General features: G+C 40.7%; 1 protein-coding gene across 1 annotated transcript; it reads left to right on the plus strand.

The window, feature by feature from the left end:
* The first annotated feature begins 319 nt into the window (after window positions 1-319).
* Window positions 320-22,231, plus strand: ADRA1B (adrenoceptor alpha 1B). The gene is made up of 2 exons (XM_038413683.2): window positions 320-1,714; window positions 21,663-22,231. The coding sequence occupies exons 1-2, from the start codon at window positions 754-756 to the stop codon at window positions 22,229-22,231; spliced, it is 1,530 nt and encodes a 509-aa protein (XP_038269611.1). The 5' UTR covers window positions 320-753.
* Window positions 22,232-22,276: the final 45 nt, after the last annotated feature.

The raw sequence follows: 22,276 nt of genomic DNA on the forward strand, positions 1-22,276 counted from the left end.
CAAAATAAACTACAAGATATTTATTTAGTGAGTGAAAGTCTTAGGGTGCTGTATCATTTTGTACTGCAGTTGCTTTTTCTCCATATCCCACTGAGTATATTTTTCTCAGATAATAAAACTATTTTTTTTAAGGTTTCCAATCCAGTTTTCTGTGTGGCAAATGCTTTAATTAAGATTGATATATTCCATTTGTTTAGTTTTGAAGCTTGGATTTGGAAGTTTTAACTTAAACTGTATTGCCCTCTAGTGCTGTTATGTTTCAGGACTCCAGTGATGTCATTAGAGCAGCCAGCGTAAGCAAAGGCAGCCACTCCATGCAGAGCTGCCTAAATGCTTACAAACGCTTCTTGGAGACGCATGTCATAACAGCTGGGCAGGGGCACCCTTCCAACAAATGCACAAGAGAGGATAATAAACCTGCCTTTTGTTTCAGAGACCTCTTGATCCAAACAGCTACTCTAAGACTCAGTCCAAGAGTTCCATCTGCTAATTTCTGTTTAAATGAATTGACATAGAAAATTAACCAAGTTGAGCATCCTATTACTTTTTGACACGCTTCAGAGGATTTCATGCTGTGCAAACTCGCATGCTGGTGGCTCGTAACCTACAGTGGCGATGAGTTCTCAAGCTGAAACTGGGCTTTGCCTTGCAGCACGTTCTTCAGTGGAGAGATAACTTTCAACAGACCTGAAGTACTTTTGTGCATTGACCAGGGGATCCAATTACAACTTGCTATGGAGCACGATTTTTAAGATGAATACCTACCTTGATGATAACTACAATTCATCATTACCTGGATATTTGGACTACTCTGTACTAAGTAATGGGAGTCTCACTGCAAACAACTCTAATCAGTCAGCAAGCAATCTGAATTTACCTGCCTTGGATATCACTAGGGCTATAATTGTGGGGCTTGTCTTAGGTGCCTTCATACTTTTTGCTATAGTAGGTAACATCTTGGTAATTCTTTCTGTAGCTTGCAATAGGCATTTAAGAATCCCTACAAACTACTTCATAGTTAATCTCGCAATAGCAGACTTGTTGCTGAGTTTTACTGTCCTTCCATTTTCTGCTACACTAGAAATTCTTGGCTATTGGGTTTTAGGGAGGATATTTTGTGATATCTGGGCAGCGGTTGATGTGCTGTGCTGTACTGCTTCTATCTTAAGTCTGTGTGCAATTTCTATAGACAGATATATAGGGGTGAGTTATTCGCTTCAGTATCCAACTTTGGTAACTAGGAGGAAAGCAATTCTTGCCCTCCTCAGTGTCTGGGTCCTCTCCATGGTAATCTCCATTGGACCTCTTCTGGGATGGAAGGAACCAGCACCCAAGGACGATAAAGAGTGCCGCATCACTGAAGAACCTTTCTATGCCTTGTTTTCTTCTTTGGGGTCCTTTTACATTCCTTTGATTGTCATCCTGGTGATGTACTGTAGAGTCTACATAGTGGCCAAAAGGACAACTAAAAACCTGGAAGCTGGGGTCATGAAAGAAATGTGTGATTCCAAGGAGCTGACCTTAAGGATTCACTCCCGGAACATTCACGAGGACACTTTCAACAGCAGCAAGGCCAAAGGGCACCACCCCAGGAACTCCATAGCTTTCAAACTTTTTAAATTCTCTCGAGAAAAGAAGGCAGCCAAGACCTTGGGAATTGTAGTTGGCATGTTTATCTTGTGCTGGCTACCTTTCTTCATAGCTCTGCCTCTAGGTAAGTTGGGGATCAAGGGATGAGGGTCAATTGTTTATTACAGAAATGTCAGATAAAAATCAGCTGAATGGTGTCTAGATGCCATAAAGACGGATACATTAGAAATACAGATAGATAGATAGATAGATAGATAGATAGATAGATAGAACTACATCATAATTTCCCTCTGACATTGTTCTTGCTGAAAGTCATGCAAAAACTTTGCAGTGTTTGCAGCCTGCAAGAAATCAGCTCAGTTGTCAGGTAGACAGATGGCACATGGATAAAACCTTCACATATTTTTTCTTAACACTTTATATTAAGGCTCCATTTATACGTGTTTTATTTTTAAATGTTTTGTGGACACTTTTGTAGCATGCTGAATAGCAAAAGCCATGTATTAAACAGATGCAGGCAGCCCATTCAGATGTCATATGAAGCTTTTTAACATGTTATACTGTCAGATGTTAATAATACAGAGTAGGTTGTGACATTTTTAGTAGAAATGGCCTGATCCGAAGCTCTGGATCCAAACACCTCTGAACTATGGGGCGTTCAAAATCTAGATCTGGATCCATACGCTGTGACTTGACTGCATCTCTTCTTTTGGGGTCTGATCCAAAGCCAAGGGAAAGTCTCCCATTGATTTCAAAGGGCTTTTGGATCAGGCCCTTGAAGAGGCTGCAGCTGGAACGTTTAGCAATCAATTCTTTCATTTTTAAATGCTCTCAAACTATGTACATTTAACTGAAAATGTTACCAAAGCATCCTACATAATTTTACACAGGGCTGCATTCCTGAAATCCTTTTGACATTCTCCCTTTTTGTCCTTAATATTATTCACCAGCTTGAATCAGCATCACAGCACATCTCACAATCTGTTAGCACAGAATTCTTAAAACTTCTTCTCTAAAATTTCTGTCCAAAATCAGCTGTTACGCAAAGCAAATGATCCCACTGGCTAACTATGAAAGAAGGTGGAAAATAGCCTACTCGGTATTCTGTGTCTCATATTTACTTAGTCACTGTAAAACAAAATATTTCTAATCCAGTCATTGTGGTAAGCTAAAGAATTTATTTATACATTTCACCTATTGTTCCCCTGACTCCTGCTGAACAAATTGTCTCTAAACTGCCTCCAAGATCTAGGGGTCTTGGTTAAAAGTTTTAAGTTTATCATTTTTACTGGATCAAACTATGGATGTGCTATTCTTTGTGCTAGATTCTCACCTGGTGAAAATCAGGAAGATCTGGCTCAATGTGTCTAAAATTAATCATATAAAAACATAAGGTTACAGGTGTGACAAACCCACAAGGGCAGTGAAATTGTGAGTTAAAGTCTCCTGAACTCAGCCCCCCGATGTCAAACCTTGTCCTTTGTCAGAGAAAGTTCCACCACACTGGATAATGCTACAGATCATTGGGAAAATACGTATTTCTTCCATACAGGATAGTTGTGTTGTGCACATATTTACAAAGTACAACATTACAGTCTAGATATAAAGAATCTCCAAACCCATTCAGTAGAATCCAGTGGTTCAGGACCCTCTGATAAAGTAAATTAGCTCAGTCCCTTTGTGCTTAGCTTGCTGTAGCAACCGTAAAAAAAATCACAGTTTTATCCTGGCCTACTTAAATGTAAAGGGCCAGATCCTCAACTGGCATAAATCAGTGTAGCCTTTTAAGTCAGTAGCTTCACTTGCTGATTTTCACAAGCCGAGGACCTACCCCAAAATCATAGTAACAAGAGTAGTACAGATATGGAGTCAAAGAAGGCCATATCTTGACATGTCTTCATTTTGCCTTGAGAAAGGTTAAAAGCCACTGGAGGCTCTCTGCTCACACATGGGATGGCTAATGAATTGTTGCTTAAGACACTTGAGGAATTTAAAACATCAGCTCACCTGTTGTCTCCTCAACCATGAGCCCAAGATGTTGCAAGTGGAGTGACTGATCAAAAAGTCTCAACACTGTGTTTGGAGACACAGAGATTCAGAGTTGGCAGCAGGGGCCGAGGAGAAGCTATCTGGCTGAAAACAGCTATTCTGGCACCTGAGGTCTAAGGCCTGACCCTCTGAGATGCCAAGCTTCCACAACTCCCATTGAACAAAATGAGGAACTGAGAGAACTTGGCACCTCACAGGATTGGACCTTTTTTGGGATACTGAAAGTGCTGCTACTTAGGTCAGTTATGAGATGCTTTTTGGTATCAGAATCCATTCCCGTTAGAGGGTGTACATACTCATCAGTACATTAGAATAGCAATCCAGTCTTCTGTGTCTGCAATCTCATATCTCTGCCAGCCCACTCCAGGAGCCCAAATACTTGTTCAATGCTCTGATCCCCAGAAAAAGGTTAGTTAAGCCTACTTAACTGCTATGTACTTTTCCTCTTATTACTTTTTCAATTGTTGCTAATCACCAGGAACAGGAGGTTCACTCCTTTGCAATCATCTGGCTTTCCCCTCCTGAGTCATTCAGTGATGACATGACCCCACAATATGTATGGATGTAAAATAGAGCAATTCTGGATTTGCAGTCATGTGAGAATGATCAGAATCTGACCCAATGTGTCTTGAAACACTTTACAACTGTACAGTTATGCCTGAATCCTGGGACACTGAAAAATATTGCCTTGACAAAGGATTCTGCTAGTATGTAAATAAGATATTTTCTTCTCAAAAGTTCCTCCACTCCTGCTGCTTGTTCCCCAGCTAAAGTTCTAATCCTTTGGTTGTGACATTGCACAACAATAATTTCCACAGCTACCTGTTGTGCTGTCCCAAACAAAGGATTATAACATTAGTGCTCCGGGGGGCGGGGGGAAATATGCAGCAGGATCAGACGAATTCTTGAGAAACAAAGATTTTGTTTTAATAAATGCGCTCCTTGTAATAAAGAACAAGGGAAGAGAAATAATATTTTGCAACCAAAGATTTCAAAGCACTTTACAAAGGTGGAAAAGTACTGTGCTGATTCTACAAATAGAGAAATTATGGTACAGAGGTTGTGATTTGTTACGCATCATACAACCAGTCATTATAGCATATAATTGCTATATATGCTACAGCATATATGCTGTCAAGGCAATTGGTAGCTCCACAAACTCAGCAACATAATTTCAAAATGTAAATATCTTGGTTATTTCAAAATAAATATTTCTTTTTTCCACCCAAAAATATTCAACGGCACCTGGAACATATTAAACACTCACTGTTGAAAAATGTCAAATAAAAATAGACAATTTTTAGCTAGAGTAGTGGGAAAAGACGTCTGAAACCATTTGCGATCCAGACCCTCTTTTACATACGGTGGAACCAATTTTGAGCTGTTACATGTATAATAAGAAATGCATCCAGGGTGAAAAGGCTATATATGGTACAGCAGGGCTACAAGTTGCAACTCAATGTTATTTCTAGCAGGTGAATTATTAGGCAGAGCTTTCCAAAGAAGTATAAATGAATTAGGCGTCCAACTCACAATTTAACCAATACACGTTTGGCACCCAGCACCTGCAGGCTCCTTTGAAAAGCCCAGCTGTAAAGCTTATACACAACATAACACACGTTGCAAGGAAAAAAGCCGCCGCCACCACTAAAAATTATTAACATGTAAGACACAAGTTCTGCAACTTGACTTCACTGGGGCTCCAGACAGGTACCAGGGTCTACCCATTGCAGGCCTAAATAAACTTGGATTCTGCAACCACTGAAATCAGATGCAAAATTCCCATTGACATCAGTGGCCACAGCATGAGAGACCAGATGTATGAAAGAAAATAGCAATAATGTTACTTTCAAAAAATGTTACTTTTTTTTAGTATTTTTTAATCTGACAATAAAATAAGTAATAATATTAGGGGTCCTACAAGCAACCAATATATAAGTAAAAAGTTACAATGTAAATTTATGTAATTTGGGGCCTGATTCTACATTCCCGGTGTGCCAGGAATTAAGGATGAGGCCTCTTATCTTTCCATGGAAATCGCATTTTATCAAAGGTTTTAGGTCTGGACCTGGCCTTGTATGTATAGGCTCTATTTCTTCCTATAACGCTCTTTAGTCTAGCTGTTTAAGATTGGTGCCCTCAAGTTGCCAGTTCAGCGTCAGATAGCATTTCGGCCTTTAGAAAAGTATATTTAGCAATTTAATCATCTGCTCAGTTTCAGTCCAGATCTTTGGAACAAAGTTCAATAGCTCAAATTGCAGGACGAAACAGTTCAGTCTATTCTCTGACCAATGTACATGAGGCCAAAGATCATGATGGACAGTTCATGCAGAGGCCCAGCACAAGTTGTCACGTATGGAGACTTACCCTTCTCAAAAGGATTAATTGCAGCACAAGGCCTACGCACCACTCAAGTTCCACTTAAGTCCTATTCAGAGCCTTCTGCACAGGGGTGAATTTTATCCAAAATACCCAAAGCAATTAGTTACTTTGCTTGCAGTGTTTTATTTTTCAAAGCAAAGCTGTTTGTCAAAACACCTGAAATTGTATGAACATCCGGGGATTGGATGCTTTTTTTATTTACTAACTTATATTTGGAGCTTTAGCAAACAGGCAAATGTTAAAACACATCATCCCACAGAAGTAAATACGAAAGTAAAATACAAAAACAGTTTGAATACAAAGGAAAGTACTGACAGTAACTAGTCTCCTAAAGATAACCACCAGCACTCAACACTACAAATTCTAAACAGACATCACAGGACAAAAGAGGCTCTGATTTCCGGGGATACCAACCGTCCTCTGTAAAAATGCTAACGAATCTCAAGAAGGGAGGTAATATGTATATCTTCTTATTTTCTAGGGCAATATATTTCTCTGTTGTTGGGAAGACTCATACTTTATTGAGCCAGAAGATTCAAAGAAGAAATATGGGGATTTAGCCATTGGGCAGCTATTACACTTAAACAGAGGAAGGAACTGATTTTTCTAGTGGGGAACATTGCTATCAACACTCAGCAGAGCAATGGACATATGTCCTGATCCTGCAGATGTTGTCAACGTGTGTAACGTTACTCACATCCTATTGCCTTCAGTGGGATTATTCATGAGAGTAAATGTATACACATGCACAAGTGCCTACAGGATCAGTGCCATAGTAGCTGTACGGGATATTAAATGAAGGTCAGGGGCAAGAGTACAGGGTTTAGCAGCATCTGAACAAACAGCCTGATCCAAAACCCATTGAAAGCTCTGCAAATATTTTGTTATTTCAATGGATTTTGGATTGAGCCCTAAAAACCTGTGTACTAACCTGCTTAATTAAAAAGCCATGAATATCAGAGTTTAGAATGGAAGCCAAGATAGCCTCTCTATAGCTCTCCTATTAGGTCTCCCAGCTAGAGGGTTATCCTTTACCAAAGGTATCCAAGAAAGAATGTTTAGGCCATACATCGAGATTAAGAAGTTTAAAAAAAAATGTTTATAAAGCAAGCCCAGTACTTGAAAATGCATAAGTGTAATAAATGAAATGTCTGCAGACTTAGATTAGCTTTTCCCTAATCAACTAATCCTTTGCAAAACAAGTGCAAGCCCTGGCCATATCCTATGCAGTTAGTCAGCTGCAAAACTGTTTTGTCTGGCCAAAAACAGTAAGATCAGACTCCTGTCCCCATTTAACTCCCAATGGCTTCAATGGGAGAAAGGTTGGGCCCTAAGAAAATTATATTAAAATATAAAAATACCATAAATAAAAGTCTTGATAATGGAGAGGAAGACAACTTAAACATAAAGGCCCAGATTCCCAGCTGGTATAAATCACCAGGGCTCCATTGGCTCAATGCAGGCACACAGATTTACCCCAGCTGAGGATCTGGCTGGCAGATTTCTATTTGCATTTAAGTTATTGCTTGAATTTTCCTATATGCATTTTTAAAGGACTGTTTTGACAGCATGTAAATAAAAGGGAGAATGAACTTGAAAGAATTTCTGCTATCCACGAAATGTCCTGTATTTCTGCTGATAGTTACAATATTACAGATGGGGCACAAAGAATTCCAAGTGATATTTTATTTAAGATATTGGCTTCCTCTTCTTTCTTTCTTTCTTTCTTTCTTTCTTTCTTTCTTTCTTTCTTTCTCCCCAGAAGATAAAGCTCCCATTGTCCTTCCTGTTACAAAATCATTCTTAGTACCTATTTTCAAATGGGCTATTGTACCATTACCTTGATCACCTTGATCGATCGGTCTTTCAGCCCTCATATAGATTGCACCAATCTTAAATTCAGATATCAACTCTTGTATTATAACAATAATGCTTTGTAGTTTGACTGCATCTTTCATCTGAAGATCTACATACGCGGGCTGGTCATCCAAGGGCCATGAATTGCTGGGTGGGGCCTCAGAGATAGCCTCAATCCCTAGATGGCATCATGGAATGTGCCAGCCAATGACTCTCTGTCATGTTAGGAGGGTTATCATTGGTCATTCCCAGTGCCCCTATTACATTCCAGGACTGAGAGGGTGAGTGGCAGGGGACTGACCATTAAAGATGTAGATGGGTGGGAGTAGAATCTTATCTACTCCATTCTGTCACTTCCTGCAGCATATGGGACATACAGGGACCATGTCAGTCACCACAGAAAAGTAAAGACAGGGCTCTGCTCTGGGCAGGGTTAGACAACACAATGGTAAAAAGGCCTGAACCCTGTCTACACTATAGCTTCCACTATTGCGTCCTCCAGTGAAGTTTCATTGAAGGTGAAATATGGACCCTATTTTGGCCAGTGTGTAAACAAGAGCCAGAGCCTTGTATAGTGCAGAATGAAATCATACTGTGTTTGCAAGGGTGAGTTGTTCACTTGGAATTTGACACACTATTAATCACAGATAGATGATGTGTATGATAAGAGAAGGCATCTGAATGTGTGGATTTTAATTAGGCTAAGAGGACAAAAAGCAAAGCTACTCCAGGCTGCCAGAAGGCAGGGACTACCCTTGCCAGAGCTTTTTGTCCTGTTTACCAAGGTATTAGTACAGAGAAGTGATCTTTCAGAGTCTGATTCTGTATTCCCTGCATGCCCTGTACTCCCATAGAATTCCCTGGGGAGTTTGTATGCACAAAGAATACAGATCAGGCTCTATCAGTGTAAATGCTATTGGCTATTTAATTATGCTAACAATGTTTAATGGTTTGCACAAGTTGCATTTCCAAATTATAACAGGATGGGAGCATGAGTATGCATCATTCATAAACCACTGAGACAGATAACAGAGCCTCTGTTTGTGACTTCAATTACCAAATGTTTGTAAACTAGGGTTTTTTTTTCTGTTTTAAATAAGTTTAGAGGAATGTAAACAAATATTGAATGCTGGAGGCAAAAAAAATCAGGAGCTTCAGGAATCCAATTAACATTGAAAATTTGGCATGCTGATTTGGCCAAGTACATTGTAACAAGGACTATAGCAAACTAGCAAAGTTCAAAGAACAGGACTACTTGTGGCACCTTAAAGACTAACAAATTTATTAGAGCATAAGCTTTTATGGGCTACAGCCCACTTCATCGGATGCATAGAATGGAACATATAGTAAGAAGATATATATAAACACATACAGAGAAGGTGGAAGTTGCCATACAAACTATAAGAGGCTAATTAATTAAGATGAGCTATTATCAGCAGGAGAAAAAAATTTTGTAGTGATAATTGAGATGGCCCATTTAGACAGTTGACAAGAAGGTGTAAGGATACTAAACATAGGGAAATAGGTTCAATATGAGACTGGGAGTGGCAGGTCATTACACATATTGAATCTATTTTAACTATTTTAACTAGTTTCAGCCAGCCCCTGATTGGCTTCAGGTGTCCCAATCAACCTAGCCTTCTCCCTGCCTTCTGGAAAGTTCTTAATTGGCCCCAGGTGTCTTAATTGACCTGGAGCAGCTGCCATTTCACTTATCCTGGTATCATGGATTTGTTTAGCCTGGAGCTAATATATCTATCTCCCACTACTCTTCCATAGCCATCTGATCTTGCCGTCACAGGTGCCACAAGTACTCCTGTTCTTTGAACTTTGCTAGTTTGATATAGTCCTTGTTACAATGTACTTGGCCAAATCAGCATGCCAACTTTTCAGTATTAATTGGATTCCTGAAGCTCCTGATTTTTTTTGCCTCCAACATTCAATATTTGTTTACATTCCTCTAAACTTATTTAAAACAGAAAAAAAAACCTAGTTTACAAACATTTGCGGATACAGACTAACATGGCTGCTACTCTGAAACCTAGCAAAGTTCAGCGTGTCTTCCTCCTTTCAGTATATTCAGCACTCGAAACAGTTCTGGTAATAGCTAACTTCCATGCTTCTCACTTATCCAATAAGAACCTAATTACCACACACATGTAGGGTCTGCCCTTTACCCTTAGGCAAATACAATGTTAGTTTAACCTTTTATTGCTATTTAGCTTAACATTGCCTTTTACAGATAGGAATCAATGACTTTCAACCCCATAAAAGCCAAGTTTTTCTCACTGCTAATTAATGCCATAACTAACTACAGTAATAAAAACTTGGCTTTTAGTTCATCCTTATTAAGGCAGGCAGCATGAGATAGTGAGCAGAGGAGAAGATTGGAAAAGAGGTAACTAGGGTTCTAGTCTGGGCTTTAAGAATGACTCATTGTGTGACACTGGACAAGTCTCTCTTCTAGAACACCATGTGAAACACTTAGAACCATTTTCTATCAGAGAATGCATTGCTCTCAAAATTGAAGTGCTTCATGAACTTGTGGCAATTTCACTAAGGAGCAAACCAGACAAAAAAGTTCAGACAATGTCGAAACATCCCGTTTTGACGTTGTCAGAATAAACATTTCTATTGTTTTTTGTTTTTTGAAGCTACTTTTTGTTTCAATTTTTTAAAAATGTCATACAATATCATACCTTTTGGTTGATCTGAAATGATTTTTTTTTTATTTTCTTTTACAGAGAATTTCAGAAGGTTCAGGTGTCTTTCCAATTTGGAAGGAAACCAAATTTCAAAATCTTAAAATCCTTCATGAAGTGGAATTTCCCTCCTCTGCTTAGCAATACACTCAGCCTCTCTGCACCTATTTCCTACACCTGCCCTACAACACCACTAGGAAGTTTAAAAACTTAGGATCAGATTCTACCACCCACACTCAGAATAAGTAGTAACTTACCCCCCATCTAGTCCGAGCCTGTGACATTTACACAAGAAGGTGACAGTGTTGTCTACAGAACCCTTCTGACTCAGTGTTTGGAACTTTGGAACTCTTCGTTTTTCATTCATACTGGACTACACTTCAATTCAGGTAGTTACTAAATACTATTGTGTGCTTTGATTTCATCTTTTAAAAAATCTATCCAGTGAAACTTTCTCACTATCAAAAAGAAAAGGAGTACTTGTGGCATCTTAGAGACTAACAAATTTATTTGAGCATAAGCTTTCGTGAGCTACAGCTCACTTCATCAGATGCTATCACTATCAAGTTTCATTTTCTCATTACATTTCTCTGTAAGAAGTGTGCTATTACCATAACAGCAATTCCAGATCATCATCCTACTTTTGTATGAACAAATGATTCCCATTTGTTCCTATAAATGACAACAGATAGATTTTCCTCTAAGTGGGCCCCAGGGTATATAAAACCAAATGTATAAAAATTTTTTAATATGGTCCCTTTATCACTAATAGCTAGAAAAGGTGACACCTGAGAACCTACATCCACCAAAACTTTGTTACTGTGTGATCATACATCTGCCAAAATAGCAAAATGATTAATTTCCAGTACTTCATCTGTCTGGCCAGAGGAGGTGTTTCTAGTGTAATAATGAGTAATTAACCCATGTGTTTAATACCACTTCAATATGTAATTAAAGATGGGTGCTAGGCTAATGGAAAATCATAAACTGTGAAGAGAAAAAGTTGATTAGAAAATAGAAAACTAGGAAGATGGAGAGAAAAACTAGATAGGAGGGAGGAAGAGAAGAGAAAGAATAAATGATAAAAATGAAGAGAAGAAAGGAATAAGAGAAGAAAAGTGACAGAAAGCAGAAAATAGAAAGATAGAAAAAGAAACACCAGGGGGAGGTAAAGAGAAGGAGGAAAGGAAAAGAGGAGACTGCCAGTAATTTGGAATAAAAATGGTTTACAGATTCCCACTGGCTGGGCACAAATGAGAAATATACAAGCACTCCCAGCAAATCTATATTCCGAGAACACCCACGCATGAAGATTGTCAACCCACTTACATTAAAGCAAGGTGTAAATCAATTGATATTACCCATAGGCTTCCTGGTACTCAAGCCCATTACAGCAGAAATAAAATATATTCCCTGCACACAGGACAGATGAAAGGAAATGTAGCCACACAACTGAGGTCCATGATGTCATTAATCTGTCACAGTTTGATTTACATGGTGTTCACAATTTATTTCCTTTTGCATGAATGAAAATGGCATAATTAACTGCCTGGCATAAACATACCAAAGCCAACTTCAACAGCATTTCCTTTGCAGACACGTGCTATATCTTAGGGGTTTAAACTGCTGCCGATCACTGCAGCATTTGAGCACCTTAACCATATAAAATCAATAACAATAGCAAAGACCCTACTGAGCTTCATGGAGTCTTTGGCGTATCCTCCTTTTCAAGGTAAAAACTCTGTTTGGGGTAGGGTTTTTTGGTTTAGTTTGGCTAGTCTAACTATTTACGCTCAGTTCTTTCCTATAAAAACGAGAACAGGACCCTCTCAGATGTACTGTACTCATTAGAATAAGTTTATCCTTTGTACTTAAATGAAGAGTCTTAACTTTGCTGTCTTGCTGTCACACATTACAGTAATATAGTTACTGGTGGACTGAGGTAACAGGAAACTATTGAGCAAATATTTATACCATATTAGGCTGTTGAGAATGGATCTAAAACTTGGAGAAGAAATGCCCCTCCTAGAAATCTGCTAGTTAAGGTGTCAGTGGATCCACAAAGAATTTTGTTTTTCTAGCTGTGATTATCCATACTCTGGAAATACTCCGAGCTAGCTTTTAATGTGTGACACAGAGTATGGCAGTGATGGTTATTGTTATATATTTGGCTTTTCCTGTAACAGGTCAGATTGCGGATAAGCCTGAACAGCAAAGCCTGAACAGCCAATGATTTTAAAGCTGGTCTGTGTTGTTTTTCCAGACACAGAGTATTTTTAATGTTAATAGCTTTTACTTTAGATTAAAGGAAAACAAAAAAGCAAGAGAGAACATGAGAGATTACAGTGTGTGTGGCTCCTCTGTAGCAGGCTGCATCTGAACTGTCCTCAATGTGAAGTTTGGTTATGTAAGTGTAGGGTGACCAGATGTCCCGATTTTATAGGGACAGTCCCGATATTTGGGGCTTTTTCTTATATAGGTACCTATTACCCCCACCCCATCCTGATTTTTCACACTTGCTATCTGGTCACCCTATGTAAGTGTGTCAGGATTTGGCAAATCCAGAGGATCTTCCTACTGTTCACCCTGCTGATTTAAGGCCTGATCTAAAGCCCACTGAAGTCCAAAGCTCATTCAAAGGCTCCCATTGAATCAATGCGCTATGGATTAGGTCCCTAGAGTGGTACTGGAGCCCCAATGTTTCGGAATGCTCAGATTTGGAGGGTATAATAGAGATGGGACTGGCCACAAAGTGCTGACCTGCACCCAAGATTTCCCAGTGTTGGAGGGTATTTGCCCCCATGGTTTCAGCTCTAGTCCATTGCTAGCTATTTCTTAGTAGTTCCATGAGGGAAGGCTGGGTATTCTTCTGTGTGTGCTGAATTATTTTCTACGCTTTGTTTTTCCATCTGGGAAAAAAGAAGACATAATTAGGTAAAAAAAGAAGAGCAAAAAAGAGAAAGACATATGTTTTGTATTGCACAGCCCTGGGTCCAGTCCTGTAGTCCTTAGTCAGGCAAAATCCCAGATATTAACAGAAGCCGTGATGTGTACAAACTGCAAGATTGGGCCCGTTATCAGAAGCTGAGCCCTACAGAAATAGTAAAACATAACAAAGAAGTTATTTAGCTTGATAAGCTTATATCAATAAGCTTGATCCTATGAAGTGCTCATTACCTCTCAGTGTTTTCCAGGATCAGGCCCTTGATGAGGAACAGTCACCCTAGAGCTAGTGATAGGTTCATTTCAATTACCCAATGCTATGCTGGTCTTATATGCTTCAAAATGTGTAATGACAAGCTAATCCCATAAATTGTTTCCCACAGCCTTTGCCAATTTCACTGAGGGTGACTTATATAGTTTGACTGTAATAATAAACAGTTCATTAAAAACTGCTGGAAATGCTAATGACATTCTAATTGAAATTAACTTTCACTAGACAAAATACTTTTGAATTCCTAATTATGTTATTCACTTTTGTTCAGTCTCCTTCCAACCTGAATAGCTGTCATGTCTGGTGTGTACAGTTGGTAATGATTACGGATTTTTTTTTCAAAATGCCATAAAAAACTACTAGACTGATTGAGTTCCTGGTATATTTACTGTTCTGCATTATTACTGGATAAGGGGATTTGCAAAATGGCTAGAAGAGAAAGGTGTCAAGGCTGCAGACAGAGGTAAATCATATGCGGTGCTATATTTAGTGAATCACAATGTAAACCATCATAAATAAATATAAATAAATAAAATAAAACTAAAAAGAGAAGAAAAAATACATTCCCTGGCTGGGAAGTTATTGAACATGAAGTGCCAGGAAACAGATAGTTTAGAGTGGGGGAGTTATTCTGGCTTCCCCATCAGGAATAAATCACTGACGAGATAATTATAGGCGACATTTTTTCAGCTATTCTGAAAGGCAATCTAAATCAGGACTGGGAAATATTTAATCTGTTTATCAGACTGTGATGGGAAAATAGCTAGAGATTAGAGCAGGAAATATTAGTTTGCTGTTTGGAGACTGTGCCTGGTAGGATTAGTTTTATAATTTTATCAAGGCACCAAAATAGCCCACAGTTGTTTGCTCCTGGCAGGTTAATTACAAGGTAAGGTATGTGTGCATGACAAAATAAAAGGCATTGTCAGTACCAAGGAAGGGGCAGGGGAAAGGGTGATGTTAAAAATATACAAGCTAATCAAAATATATTTTTCCCTATCTTCACTGTAGGATAAGTGTCAAAGGAGCTCTGTGCAACAGTGGCCAAATTGTGCCCAGGTCTGCACATTTAGAATGAGGTGGTTCATACAGAGGCCCCTATCAAACTAAAATTCCTAATAAAGGGCCTTCTATCTTTGTGGGAAATTCATCTATTGATGTCTTTGGAAGTCCCACATGCAGAAATGGGAGAGGATATGAAACCTGAGACACTTCTAAAGTCCTGAAGGGAACATAAGAGCACAGGACACTATTTGCCTACTCAAAGGCCACACAAGTTACTACCTTTGAAATGAAAAACAACCAGCATCCACCCCCACACCCAAAGCAAGCCCACCACAACCACAACCCTCACCACAAGGCAACTCCACAACCCCCCCTTCAACAGCCACTTATAGTATGTGGAGAGATAACACATAGAGATAAGATTGATAACACAGCACATCTCCTCACTCTTGCATGACTCAAACCCTCTCTCATGCACACATGCAGTGAGCTTGTGTGTTCGTGGCCAAACAGCTGCTGTTTTGATTTGTTATCACTTAAACTGCAGAAATGGGAACACGACAGCATCTTTCACTGGACACAGAAACTTTTAACATTGGATGTCCATTAGATGTGATAATAATACCAGTCTTTAAACTCACATTAAAAAAAAAACCCGGCAGATTAAATTATTTTTCTGGCACCTGGCAAATCCATTTAAAAAACCATCCAGGCCAGGCAACTACTGGTCAGGTGGTAACCCTAAAGGCCACCCTAGCTATTGGCAGTTGCCTAGGCAGCAGCTGCAGAAGATAAGGCTTGTTGGGCTGGCTGGGCTCCAAGGAGCAAGAAACCACAGCCGGGTCCCCGGGGAAGTGCTCCCCACCCCCCCAGAATGGGTAACATCGTAGCTCGAGGCTGCTTGAGCTCTGCGAGACATTGGCCACAAGTGCTGTGACCCGTCCAGGTCCATGTTGGCAGCCAACCTACACCTGTCTCCCACTGCCCCCAGGCAGTCTCTGGGCCCAGGTATCATCACTTCCCTTCCACTGTGTCCAAGCTCTGGAGGCACTGCTGAGGTGCAGGCTATGAGCCCGACAACAAGGCACACAGACGGGAAGGTGTGAGTCTGCGGGGGGGCTGGGCAAATGGTGTGGGCTAAAATGGGCTGGGGGGTGTGGGCAGGTGGTGCAGTATGTGGGGACTGGGCAAGGGACTGGCAGTATGGGTCCAGGCCAGGGATGAGACTCCCACTCTGTCCAGTGAGAAGAACCCTGCTGCCTCTGTGTGAGAGGGATTGTTGCCCCCAGCCTGGATTACTTTGTAAAGGGTAGGGTTCTGCAGTACCCGTTACCCAGGGCCCTATGGGCTGGGAGCAACAGTGCTGGAACTGGGAGGGTCAGGGCAATGGCTCCCCACTATTAAAAGTGGGAGGGCCATAACCCCCTACTTTTTAACAAAATAAACATAAGCACAGAATTCACGTCCCCCGCAGATTTTTTTACCCCCCGCAGAATAGATTCTGCTGGGGAGGTGCTACAATTACACCGTTTGCCCACCAGAGCCCACTGTGGCACCAGAAGAGAGCCCAGGTGGCTCATTGCTGGAGCAGCCAGCCATGGAGAGGGAGGAGACACTTTGGCCTTGGCATCCCCACTTCTACAAAGTTGGCTGGGAGCTGCTCTGGCCAGTGCCTGACTGTCAGACTGCTCTCCTCCCATGGGATCTGTCACTGGGGCCCAGCAGCTTCTGCCTCCCGAGGCCATTGTCCACCCTGTCAGCCTCCAAGTTGACTCCCTGAGGTTTGGAGGTGGAGATGACAGCTGTGGGGGAAGCACTGGGTGCCTGCCACCAATTTTCTACAGAGGCAGGAAGGGGCAGCTGACTAAAGATTTGCCTAGGGCAACGGATTGTCCTGAGAAGCTTCTTTGTATAGTGAATTCAGTCTTTCTAACACCAATCCTCACTTAAATAATGGATATATTTACGGAGGGCCAGATTGCCAATGGGCCTCTATTCCTGCAATCTGCTGGGTTGCGAAAAAAACCCACCATTTAAATATTCTCAGTGGTTCTGTGTTGGGAACATAGGAGGTAGACAAGCCCTAGATCATTGTGTGTGTCCCCATAGGAGCTAGACACAGTCCCCAGGCTCCCCACAGAGGACTAAATGTAAAGTGATGCTACATTTGATCTTGGGCAACAGTAAAAGAAGAAACTGTGTTCAGTCTTTATAAGTTCAGCAGTAAATTAACCAAATGCCTCAGTCCCATTAGTGAGTGTCTGAGGATTAGATTGCATCTACTGTTACAGTCATGCTTTGGGGATGCTGTGGAGCTCCCTACTCCACTGAGACTTTAGGGAAGGATTATCCTTCCCACAGCTGCCAGGAGTGCAGCAGAAATGTAGAGTACACCAAACTTAAGGATGGTTCAGCCTGCTCTTCCTGGCAGGGTTCCTCCTCCATCTTTGCCCTCTTTGGGATTAGATTCACCTCTGGGGACATACAAAAATAGCAGTCAGTACTCCTTTGAGCTTGGGGACTAAGGCTGTTACTGGCCCTTGTGTGGGACACATAGGAACGTATTGGCACTCTCATCACCCTGTGTGTCTGCACAAAGGTCAGGGACAATATGAACCTAAATAAAGCATTAAAATGTGGAAGGTTTAACCAGGTTTAGCTGATAGCAAGCTCAGTTTCTGGGCCAAAGGATGTGGTTTCAGATCCCAAACCAGGTCTTGGGCTCATAATCCAAACTGACTAGCGCTAGAGGGGGATTCTATGGTAGAGGCATCATCATTCAGAAGATCGCTGAGTTTTTGCCAATATTCCCTCTCTGTCTGATAGCATGTGGGTTTTTGCTGAGCTCACAATAACTACTGTATTTGTCCATGACCTCTGCACTGCCAACTGTAAGCATGACTCATCAAAGTGCTCAACTTTCATTAATTTCAGATGTCTTCAACTCCGCTTTGGGGGATTAGGACCTATCTGAATCATTATTGCAAAGTCTTATCAGCTACCCAGTATGGTACAATGATAAGACAATGGTTTTGGGACTCATGAGAGGTGGGGTTCTATTCCTGGCTCAGCAGGTCAGTTTACCTCTCTGTGACTCAATTTCCCCAATGGTAAAATGTGGATGATGATGCTTTGTAAAAGCACTTTGAGTTGACTTACAGATGCAAAGTGCTGTGTAAAAGCAGAATAGTTATGTTTCTATTCACAAATTTGTTAATTCTCCTTCGGTATGATATCATCTCTGTTTGCCAGTTCACCTTCAAAGTAATTATCCTAACATCTAATATGTTCCTAAAACTATGCAGTAATCCTGCATTATATAGTAAATTAAATTCTCTAGCCTCCAGAGCTGTTTTTATGTATTTGTAAGGCCTGCGTTGTTCAGCTAAGAAGTCCCTGTTTTTATACAACTGCCTAAAAAAGAGCTTTTTCCATATATTTCTATAATTTAATAGCTTGAAGGATATCCACTTATCAAATTAGTATCCCTTTGTTCAGAAAAGGATAATCTTGGACACTGCAGTGTAAGTAATGAATTCTAGGCTTTGTGTGCTATCTCCATAGGTCTAAGTCTTATAGTCACAACTGGTTTTGTTCATTTTTGCAGCAGCTGCGGGAAATAAATAAATTTGGAAACAATTAATCACCAATGTTTTAAATATCTACTTTAATCTTGTTTCCATACTACTCAAAAAAGCAATAGAGAAATATGCAAAACTCTCCTTCAAATGTTGCTAGATATAGATCATTTTTAAATCCAAACCACTTTCCAAACTGATATGTCTTCAGATCTTTGCTGCTAAGCACTCGATTATGGATGGACTGCAGTACAGTAGTTGCTCTGTAGGTTTTTTTAAAATTATCTGCCAAGGCTCAGTGACATTTCAAGAATAAGAACTGAGCACATGCTACCTCGCTCAGCCTCGGATGTTAGGAAGTAATTCTCTTCACCCTTATGAAGTTGCCCTTTTACATATGAGAACTCAAAATGACTGACTGGAGATTTTCATCAGTAAATATCTGAAAACTTGATTATCCTAAAAGTGTGTGAGAGAGACATACCTGTTACCTTCTTTTCTTAACTATATACTGTACACATTTCCACTAGCTCTTTCAAATACTTCCCACTTTTTCAGGACTTGACTTTGTTTTAACCTTTTCCACTGCTTTGTTTTGGACTTTGATCTTTGTGTGTCAGTATGTTGAATTGTATTCTGTTTATATGCAAGACAGCACATACAGATGCATCCCATTTATCTTTCCCCATATGTATAGCCACTCATTTCTTCTGTGGAACTCCTCTTGCTTTACTTACCCATAGGCAAAGTCTTTCCAGCAACCTTTCCTTCTTCTTTAACTATTACTTATTATTTAAAGAAAAAGACTGTCAAATGGATTATGTCCAAATTTTGTCCTGCCCCAAAACATTAAAATCTAGTGGAGGAATTTCTTCTAGATTCTAAATGTTTCCAATATTAAATATATATATTCCAGTCTCTTGTGGGGAAAGAGCCAATGTTTATGTAAGACTTGCATAACAACAATATGCGCTCTTCAGTTCCTTCATTGGTCCTAGTGGTCCTTAATATCTTGAGTTCATCTAGACTTTATGCTGGTTCTGGAAAACAAAATAGAGACCCTTTAAAGGATAAGCCCCAGACTAGTTTCCCCATATAATCAGGTTTTGTATTTGTGCAGTACAATCACAAGACTTTTTTCTTCAAATCCAAAGGAAAATATTTGTAATTATTGTTTAGAAAATGAATCCTGAAAGAGTTTGCGACTGAGTGTATGTGAGGACTTGGCATATCTTGCCCATATTGGCTCAAGTCATAAGCCTGGATCAAGTTTCACTAAGACAGTATAAGGGTTTCACACCCTTTTCATGGTTTATTCCCTAGAACCACATGAATGTTTGTTGAATCTTTCATTAAAAAGTACTTAATGCAAAGCAGATGCAGTCAAGGGGTTTGCATTATTTTGATTTGTCCGTTGGAAATCTATTGGGTACTTTTCACTGTTTCTCCAGTGTTAGACTCTGTGCTGCATTCATCACTTCCTGCAGTACCAAATCAGGGCTGAGCCTTGGGAGCTCTATCAGATGGGAGGGAGAGGCCTGCAGACTATTAGGGGCAGCACAATGGTTAGAGTGACTAGTTTGTGCACTGAAATGCAGTCCACTGCAGAAGGCATGAACAAAGCACTATGCGCCTTTTAAATTCCACTTAAACTCTCAGAGCTAGATTGGCACTTTACTTCTAAGCCATAGAAAGAACCAGCACGTAGCTGCATCACCCAATAAGCAGTCCAGGAAAGGAATGGTGACTCTGGGAGCCACCGTTCCTTCCCTGGTTCCCTCTTGCTTTGGGCAGAGGCGGGAAGTAATCTCCAGTTTGTCAGTATTAACAGCACATTACTTCTCCCTCTGCACTAGCTCTGCCATGCTGGTTGGTGCGTGGAGGAAGGCAGGCTGAGGCATAAGCTGTGTTGAATGTGCTTATCTCTCCCTAGCTTCCATGGAAGTTAAGCTTGCTCAGCCCCTTGTAGTTACTATCAAGCCTACCATGCTGACTGGAAAAGCAGCAGCTATGCTTATCTGCATGACACAACTGTTCCCCTACTAAATAGCACATAGCTGTGTCCATTAAACAGGGGTTTGCATAGCTTTGAGGCCTAGACCACAGCCTTTGCATTGCTGGAATAGATGGGGAAATATGCCTTCAATCACATCCCTCCCACCACAGTAAGGCAGTCTGATAGCTATTGCTGACTCGGTGCTTTCATGGCTCAGATCATCTGAAACTGCTCCAGTGTAAAAGGATTCTGTTCTCAGAGCCTTGACATGTGGTTCAGTTGCCTCTCTCCATTTTTAAAAGGCCTAGAATCTAGTTCCAATCCCTGAAATTAACCTCCCATATTGAATCCACCTACTCAGCTTGCTCCAGCGAGAAATATACAGTAAATGTGTGCAAGGGCCGTTCATGTTAACTCAGAGCCTTCAGGCATTCTTTCAGAATGTTCCATTTTGCTAAATTTCGTTTTAATGAATTAATAAATACATTAAATGCTTTGCTAATATTAGTTTTCTATGCAACAACCACAATAGTTGATTCAGGGAAATTATGTGATAGTGAATGGGAGGGAAAGTGTTCATGAGCTAATCACTCTGCTTGTGCTATAAAAATGTTGAGAAGCCCTGGTCTATGCAGACCTGTGTGACCTTTAACTGATTTCAGGCTTAAATAGATTTTGTTTCTTTTGAATATTATTTCCTATTGGTGACTTAGATAATCTAGATAGGACAGGCGAGAACAAGTGCCCAAACCTAGGGCTGCCATAGCAAGTTTGTGGAAATGGCAAGTTACGTCTGAGCACAGATATGCACCAGGATGAGAGGCACAAAAGGACCTTGTGAATATAAACAGATCTGTCCCTATTGAAAGTGACCTACAAATGGCTCTCTGCAGTAGGAACCATCTCTGTGTGTGTTTTTTACGGTGCCAAGAACAACGGGGCCCCCCCAATCCCCTACTGCAATATAAATAAATAAATAAATATAGAGGTTTGGAGGGTGGGGGAGGGGGGTAAATTGAGCTTATGCACCTTTTTGCAGCTGCATGATGAAAAAAGAAAATCAGGCTTCTTTATCGAAAAGAACTTTTGGGTGGGTGGGTTTTGTACCTTAGAAATATCAAGAATGTCAAGTCGACTTTAACTGAAGTGGCAAGGGTGATAGAACTTTTTAACAAAGGAATCCTCATAGGAACATCCAGGAACATCATGGGTTCACCTTAGTCTCTTTATTAAAGGTAGTCAGGACCAGTTATCTCAGATGCTTTCTCTGCTTGTTTTTCCCCTAATAGGGTCTATGTTTTCTGCTTTGAAGCCACCTGAAACCATCTTCAAGATAATTTTTTGGCTTGGCTACTTCAACAGCTGCTTGAACCCAATCATCTACCCCTGCTCGAGCAAAGAGTTCAAGAGAGCTTTTATACGAATCCTAAAGTGCCAGTGCCACCAGCAGAGGCGGCTGGGGTGGTGGGCCTACAACTACAGGAATTGGAACCAAGGCTCCTTCGAACATGCACGCAAGGACTCATTGGAAGACAGCAGGAGCTTCCTAAGCGGCAGTCAGAGGACATTATCCTCAGCCACCCCTAGCCCCAGCTACCTGAGCAAAGTCACTCATCCTCACATGGAAATGTACACGTTCCAGGAGTGGAAGAGCTCCAGCTCCTTCCTGAGCCCCCTACAGGAAGGCAGCAGGCAAAAGGACTCATGCCACCTCTTCACCTTCAAGCTCTCAACAGAGCACAATGGATATATCGCTGCTGGCAGCCAAGCCTCGAGCAATGGGGGCTGCAAGACCATCTGTGACACACTGAACAGCACAGCTGACTGCAGAATGGCTGTTGAAATGAGCAAATTCTAAACGCTGTTCCCTGGATGCAGGAGGGCCTGGTCTCTGGGCTCATCT

Source organism: Dermochelys coriacea, chromosome 8 (genome assembly GCF_009764565.3).
Source record: "Dermochelys coriacea isolate rDerCor1 chromosome 8, rDerCor1.pri.v4, whole genome shotgun sequence".
NCBI lineage: Eukaryota > Metazoa > Chordata > Testudines > Dermochelyidae > Dermochelys > Dermochelys coriacea.

What these genes read in the sequence shown, in the direction of transcription:
- ADRA1B (XM_038413683.2), top strand. Translation starts at nt 754, where the DNA reads ATGAATACCTACCTTGATGATAACTACAATTCATCATTACCTGGATAT. An exon ending in CTTCATAGCTCTGCCTCTAG is followed by an intron (nt 1,715 to 21,662) that starts GTAAGTTGGGGA and finishes TTCCCCTAATAG; the next exon opens with GGTCTATGTTTTCTGCTTTG.